Source organism: Clinocottus analis, unplaced genomic scaffold (assembly GCF_023055335.1).
Source record: "Clinocottus analis isolate CAN_PGR_092001 unplaced genomic scaffold, fCliAna1.0.p SCAF_48, whole genome shotgun sequence".
In the NCBI taxonomy this organism is placed as follows: domain Eukaryota; kingdom Metazoa; phylum Chordata; class Actinopteri; order Perciformes; family Cottidae; genus Clinocottus; species Clinocottus analis.
Window position 1 is genome coordinate 334,376 of NW_027176205.1, and position 7,500 is coordinate 341,875.

A 7,500-nucleotide genomic window follows, 5' to 3' on the forward strand; every position below is an offset into this window, starting at 1 on the left:
CAGAGCCCAGGTTACGTCCGGAAGGAGCGCCCGCGGGGTTCTTCCTCCACGGCGCCGAGGAGGAAGAACCCCGGCTCAGCAGCTCGGCTCCCTGTCGCTCCGGAGTCCTCCGGCCGGCCGGCGGGGAAGCCGGCGACGCCGAGAGGCCAGGGAGGGGAGCGAGGAGGGCGAGGTCGGGCCGCGCCTCCGACATGTCGCGCGACGACGACTCCGTCCTCCGAGACGGCAGCGTCGACTCCTCCGACGCGTCGGACGATGCGCCGAGAAACGCGCCCGGCAACCTGCGTCCCGGCAGCGGTCACCAGGGAGACGGCAGCGACGGCCCGCGCATGACGACGTTCGCCGAGCGGCGGGACAACAGGAGGAGGCATCCCGCCGCTGCCGGGGGGGAGGAGGCCTCTGCTGCGGGAACGCCGGGAACGCCGGGAACGCCGCAGACCCCCTCCGCCCCGGCGGGGGCGCCCGGAGGCCCCGAACCGGGCCCGGAGGCGTCGGAGCTGGGGGCTCGTCTGGAGGAGAAACGCAAAAGCATTGAAGCCCAAAAAAGACGCATTGAAGCCATCTTCACCAAGCACAGACAGAGGCTCGGAAAGACTGCTTTCCTTCAGCTGAAAAGAGAGCGAGGAGAGGGAGGAGGGGGAGCCGAGGGGGAGAGCCTCAGCCTGGAGGAACGCCTCACTCGCATGGAGGAGCAACTGAAGCAGGAGGAGGAGAGGGAAGAGAAGGAAACGGAGGTAGGGAAGGAGAAAGAGAAGCCATCTGCTCCTATTCCCCCTCGCCTGGAGAAGCAGGTCACGTTCTCTATCGAAAGTAAGAAAGGGGCAGAGAACGAGAAAGGAGGTGAAGCCGCCTTCGTGGAGTACAATGAAGTGGTTCAGAAGCTGAGCGACGCTCTGCAGTCGCTGCAAAAGGACATGCAGAAACTTACAGAACAGCAGCAGCAGCTCATGAGCAATCAGAGACCCAAAGATACGCCCAAATCCACCCCGAGAAGTGCTGCCAGAACACCTCCTCACACCCCGACCAAGACCCCGCCCAGAACCCCGACCAAGACCTCCACGAGGGGCGCCAGTCGAGCTTTGGGGATCCCTGGTCCCGCCGGCCCCGCGGCCTCCTCCCCGTCACGACGCTCGCACCTCCGCTCTTCCTCAACCTCCCCAAAGACCATCATGTCCTCCTCCTGCCCGGCTCCCCGCACAAAGATCCACTCCTCCTCCACCCCCCGCAGCCCCAAGCACCACCCGCGAGCGCAGCATCCGCCTCACCCGCGGCCCTCCGAGCTGAAGTTCCCGCCGCTCAACCGGGCCATGGCGCCGACCCACAACGTGGACACGCTCCCCCACTTACGCCGCGTGTCGCCCAGCAAGTGCCGGGTTCAGACGTCCTCCTCTTTCCGCATCGGCGGGCCTCGGGCCCCTCAGGAGCGTCCTCAGGCGACCCGGCAGCCCGAGGAGAACGCCTCGGACACGGCGTCCAGCGAGACGCCGACTCAGTTCAGCTTGGAGCTGGAGGACCTGGAGGCCGCAGGAGGGCCGCCGGCGTTCCTGCAGCTGGGACGCGACCGGCCGCCGGCCGCCGGCGGGAGCAGCTCCGGCGCTCCATCCGAGTGCTCGTTTGGGAGCGAGACCTTGTCTCTTTCTGCTGCGTTCAGCGCAGGAGGTGAAGACGGGAGGGGTGGAGGTGGAGGTGGAGGGAAGCGCTGCAGCCTGATGGAGGCCTCGCTGTCTTCTCCTGGAGAGCCCGAAGGGGGCAGCGATGCACCTACTGATGAGGGGCAGGAGTTTTCCTCTGATTCCATGAGCGACCACACAGAATCTGCGGTGGAACCGGCTGGACGACCCGCAGAACCCGCAGACCCGATGGAGCAGCTGGGTCTGGCAACAGGAGCCGACAATTTGCCAGAACAACAAACGGAAACAGGACCGACGAGACCGACCGGATCTCTGGAACCGGGTGGAGAGCCCGGGGCGAGGGGAGGAGTCGGCTTCTTCTTTCAGGTGAGTGCTGCTGGGAAAAAGCCAATGGAAGGGGAGGTCTGCAGCCGTCACTTTACTTCTGCCTTGAGGGTTGTGTTGTGATCCTGTGTTTGTGTGGCTGTAGGAGGAGGTGCGCAGTGAAGAGGAGATGGCCCAGCGCAGAGCGTTGCTGTTGGAGAAACAGCAGAAGAGAGCTGAGGAGTTGAAGAAGAGGAGACAGTGGAACGAGCAAGAAAGGGAAAGCAGGTAGCGAACACATTTACCAACAAGTCCAACGCTGAGCCGCGTCCAGGTGAACGTAACCCGTTCCTCTTGGTTTCAGACCGGCGTCTCCCTCCATGACGCCCCCTGCAGGCGCGACCTCGCCTCCCCTCACACCTCCTGCGACGCCCGGCCGGCGAGGAAACTTCACGCGGGTGGAGTACGCTCGCCGGCATCAACTCAGGATCATGGAGGACTTGGACAAAGTGCTGCGGCAGAAATCCACGAACCAAGCGCGACCTTCTGCCAAGAAGCCCCGCTCGCGTCCTCGCAGCATGACGAGGGAGGAAACGCGTCTGTCTCTGAGTCCGGCCAAGAGCGCGGCCGGTAAAGTCTTCAGTGAGCAGCTATGGACCAATTCAGTGTTTTCAGACGATTTCAAAACTCCTGATATTTATGTTTGTTCAGGCTCCAAGTTGACCAAAGTCTACTCCAGCTCCTCCCTGGACCTGGCGGGGGAGGAGCCAGGAAGGAGAAGCGTTGACCTCCTGAAGAAACCCAGCAGGTACTCTCACCTGTGCAGGTACAGCGGCAGCGAGAGGGAAGGTTCATTGAGTCTTTTCAGCCCAATCGCTTCTTCCATATATATGTATATATTTATATATATATATATATGTATATATTTATATATATATATATATGTATATATTTATATATATATATATATATATATATATATATATATATATATATATATATATATATGTATATATATATATATACATATGTATGTATGTATGTATATATATACACACTACTAGACTGATTGATATGAAATGTGGTCCAGAAGTCCATCGTCCCTCACGGAGGCATCCAAACATGCCAACATGTCAACATTTCCACTTGTGCAGCACGAGGATGCTAGCATCCTGCTAGCATCCTGCTAGCAGGATGCTAGCAGGATGGATGGAGTGCTAACGCTAAAAATACATGTGAAAATATTAAATTACAATGTTCGTGGTCAGTGTGGTGTTCTTTCATAGAGTTAAAATGCCGCTTGCTGAACGTCGACACGTGACCAGTAGCGGTACCATGTCCACACAAAGTGATGCTAACACAGCGACGGGCTAGCGTTAGCATCACAGGATGTGACGGCCTTTCTGTTCATTGACTGCATTCATCCAACAGCCGACCGGGTTCACCGTCAGGATGCGCGACAGCCAGTCAGCCGGCGGCGCCGAGCGGAGAGAAGGACTGGGAGGCCGGGTCCAGCGGAGCCTCGCCCGCCCCCGAATACACAGGTACAGAACCACAGGATCAGAGCCACAGGATCAGAGCCAGGTACAGAACCACAGGATCAGAGCCACAGGATCAGAGCCAGGTACAGAACCACAGGATCAGAGCCACAGGATCAGAGCCAGGTACAGAACCACAGGATCAGAGCCACAGGATCAGAGCCAGGTACAGAACCACAGGATCAGAGTCAGGTACAGAGCCACAGGTACAGAACCACAGGATCAGAGCCACAGGATCAGAGCCACAGGATCAGAGCCAGGTACAGAACCACAGGATCAGAGCCACAGGATCAGAGCCAGGTACAGAACCACAGGATCAGAGCCACAGGATCAGAGCCAGGTACAGAACCACAGGATCAGAGTCAGGTACAGAGCCACAGGTACAGAACCACAGGATCAGAACCACAGGATCAGAGCCAGGTACAGAACCACAGGATCAGAGCCACAGGTACAGAACCACAGGATCAGAGCCAGGTACAGAACCACAGGATCAGAGCCACAGGTACAGAACCACAGGATCAGAGCCACAGGATCAGAGCCAGGTACAGAACCACAGGATCAGAGCCACAGGATCAGAGCCAGGTACAGAACCACAGGATCAGAGTCAGGTACAGAGCCACAGGTACAGAACCACAGGATCAGAACCACAGGATCAGAGCCAGGTACAGAACCACAGGATCAGAGCCACAGGTACAGAACCACAGGATCAGAGCCAGGTACAGAACCACAGGATCAGAGCCACAGGTACAGAACCACAGGATCAGAGCCAGGTACAGAGCCAAAGGTACAGAACCACAGGATCAGAACCACAGGATCAGAGCCAGGTACAGAGCCACAGGTACAGAACCACAGGATCAGAGCCAGGTACAGAACCACAGGTACAGAACCACAGGATCAGAACCACAGGATCAGAGCCAGGTACAGAACCACAGGTACAGAACCACAGGATCAGAACCACAGGATCAGAGCCAGGTACAGAACCACAGGTACAGAACCACAGGTACAGAGCCACAGGTACAGAACCACAGGATCAGAGCCAGGTACAGAACCACAGGTACAGAACCACAGGATCAGAACCACAGGATCAGAGCCAGGTACAGAACCACAGGTACAGAACCACAGGTACAGAGCCACAGGTACAGAACCACAGGTACAGAACCACAGGTGTAGAACCACAGGTACAGAACCACAGGTACAGAACCACAGGTACAGAACCACAGGTACAGAGCCACAGGTACAGAACCACAGGTGTAGAACCACAGGTACAGAACCACAGGTACAGAACCACAGGTGTAGAACCACAGGTACAGAGCCACAGGTACAGAACCACAGGTACACAGCCACAGGTACAGAACCACAGGATCAGAACCACAGGATCAGAGCCAGGTACAGAACCACAGGATCAGAGCCAGGTACAGAACCACAGGATCAGAGCCACAGGTACAGAACCACAGGTACAGAACCACAGGATCAGAACCACAGGATCAGAGCCAGGTACAGAACCACAGGATCAGAGCCATAGGTACAGAACCACAGGTACAGAACCACAGGATCAGAACCACAGGATCAGAGCCAGGTACAGAACCACAGGTACAGAACCACAGGATCAGAACCACAGGATCAGAGCCAGGTACAGAGCCACAGGTGTAGAACCACAGGTACAGAGCCACAGGTACAGAGCCACAGGTACACAGCCACAGGTGTAGAACCACAGGTACAGAGCCACTGGTACAGAGCCACAGGTACAGAACCACAGGTACACAGCCACAGGTACAGAGCCACAGGTACAGAGCCACAGGTACAGAACCACAGGATCAGAGCCACAGGTACAGAACCACAGGATCAGAGCCACAGGTACAGAACCACAGGATCAGAACCACAGGTACAGAGCCACAGGATCAGAACCACAGGTACAGAGCCACAGGTACAGAACCACAGGTACAGCGCTGCAGATGCGTGTTGCCGGACAGCGTGCGGCTGACGGCTCGGCCTGAACAGGTGTGTCTGTGTTTGTGTCGCAGGTCCAAAACTCTTCAAAGAACCGAGCTTCAAGTCCAACAAGTTCATCATCCACAATGCGCTGACTCGCTGCTGCCTGGCGGGGAAGGTCAACGAGAGCCAGAAGAACAAGATGGTGGAGGTACAGGAAGCTCTGAACAAGATGGTGGAGGTACAGGAAGCTCTGAGCAAGATGGTGGAGGTACAGGAAGCTCTGAACAAGATGGTGGAGGTACAGGAAGCTTGAACAAGATGGTGGAGGTACAGGAAGCTCTGAACAAGATGGTGGAGGTACAGGAAGCTTGAACAAGATGGTGGAGGTACAGGAAGCTCTGAACAAGATGGTGGAGGTACAGGAAGCTCTGAGCAAGATGGTGGAGGTACAGGAAGCTCTGAACAAGATGGTGGAGGTACAGGAAGCTTGAACAAGATGGTGGAGGTACAGGAAGCTTGAACAAGATGGTGGAGGTACAGGAAGCTTGAACAAGATGGTGGAGGTACAGGAAGCTCTGAACAAGATGGTGGAGGTACAGGAAGCTTGAACAAGATGGTGGAGGTACAGGAAGCTCTGAACAAGATGGTGGAGGTACAGGAAGCTTGAACAAGATGGTGGAGGTACAGGAAGCTCTGAACAAGATGGTGGAGGTACAGGAAGCTCTGAACAAGATGGTGGAGGTACAGGAAGCTTGAACAAGATGGTGGAGGTACAGGAAGCTCTGAACAAGATGGTGGAGGTACAGGAAGCTTGAACAAGATGGTGGAGGTACAGGAAGCTTGAACAAGATGGTGGAGGTACAGGAAGCTTGAACAAGATGGTGGAGGTACAGGAAGCTTGAACAAGATGGTGGAGGTACAGGAAGTTCCTGCAGGCCGCGAGCTCATGGAGATCTGTGTTATTGATCACTGATCGCTCTGATCTGCTGCTCAAGAAATATTCAGCCGGATTTGAGGTTCAATTAAATATATTTGTGTCGCCTAATTTGGGCCTTCTCTTCCTTCTCTTCCTTCTCTTCCTTCTCTTCCTTCTCTTCCTTCTCCTCCTTCTCTTCCTTCTCTTCCTTCTCTTCCTTCTCCTCCTTCTCCTCCTCCTCCTCTTCTTCCTTCTCTTCCTTCTCCTCTTCTCCCTCTTCTTCCTCCTCTTCCTCTTCTTCCTCCTCTTCTTCCACTCCCTCCTCCTCATCTTCCTCCTCTCCCTCCTCCTCTGCCTCCTCTTCCTCTTCTTTCTTCTCTCCCTCTTCCTCCTCTCCATCCTCCTACTCCCGTTCCTCTTCTTCCTCCTCCTCTCCCTCCTCTTCCTCTTCTTCCTCCTCTTCCTCCTCTTCCTCTCCCTCCTCCTCCTCTTCTTCCTCCTCTTCTTCCTCCTCCTCTCCCTCCTCTTCCTCTTCTTCCTCCTCTTCCTCCTCTTCCTCTCCCTCCTCCTCCTCCTCTTCTTCCTCTTCTTCCTCCTCTTCCTCTCCCTCCTCCTCCTCCTCTTCCTCCTCTTCTTCCACTCCCTCCTCCTCATCTTCCTCCTCTCCCTCCTCCTCTTCCTCCTCTTCCTCTTCTTTCTTCTCTCCCTCTTCCTCCTCTCCATCCTCCTACTCCCGTTCCTCTTCTTCCTCCTCCTCTCCCTCCTCTTCCTCTTCTTCCTCTTCTTCCTCCTCTTCCTCTCCCTCCTCCTCCTCCTCTTCCTTCTCTTCTTCCTCCTCTCCCTCCTCCTCCTCTTCCTCCTCTTTCTTCTCTCCCTCTTCCTCCTCTTCTTCCGGGCTCAGGAGATGGAGAAGAGTCCCGCCCACCACTTCCTGGTCCTCTTCCGTGATTCCAGCTGTCAGTTCCGTGGCGTTTACACCATGAGCGTCGACGCCCAGGAGCTCGTGCGATTGGCCGGCGTCGGGCCGCGGACGGTTGGCTCCGCCCACGTGGAGTCCATCTACAAGTACAGCTCAGACAGGAAGCAGTTCAGCGCCATCCCCTCCAAGACCATGAGCATGAGCGTGGACGCCTTCACCATCGCCGGACACCTCTGGCACGGAGCAGCAGGAGGAGGAGGA

The 7,500-nt window shown here is 56.0% G+C and overlaps 1 protein-coding gene across 2 annotated transcripts in view; it reads left to right on the forward strand.

Annotated features, from left to right (window-relative positions):
• Positions 1 to 7,500, forward strand: part of LOC137802017 (calmodulin-regulated spectrin-associated protein 3-like) — a 15,563-nt gene that overhangs the window by 6,127 nt on the left and 1,936 nt on the right. For both annotated transcript variants that reach the window (XM_068599521.1, XM_068599523.1), the window contains 7 exons: positions 1 to 1,997; positions 2,101 to 2,222; positions 2,299 to 2,564; positions 2,646 to 2,760; positions 3,366 to 3,478; positions 5,494 to 5,612; positions 7,222 to 7,500. The exon at positions 1 to 1,997 is cut by the window's left edge and continues 311 nt beyond it; the exon at positions 7,222 to 7,500 is cut by the window's right edge and continues 1,936 nt beyond it. In XM_068599521.1, the coding sequence (XP_068455622.1) occupies positions 1 to 1,997; positions 2,101 to 2,222; positions 2,299 to 2,564; positions 2,646 to 2,760; positions 3,366 to 3,478; positions 5,494 to 5,612; positions 7,222 to 7,500 (3,011 nt within the window). The remainder of the gene's footprint in view (positions 1,998 to 2,100; positions 2,223 to 2,298; positions 2,565 to 2,645; positions 2,761 to 3,365; positions 3,479 to 5,493; positions 5,613 to 7,221) is intronic.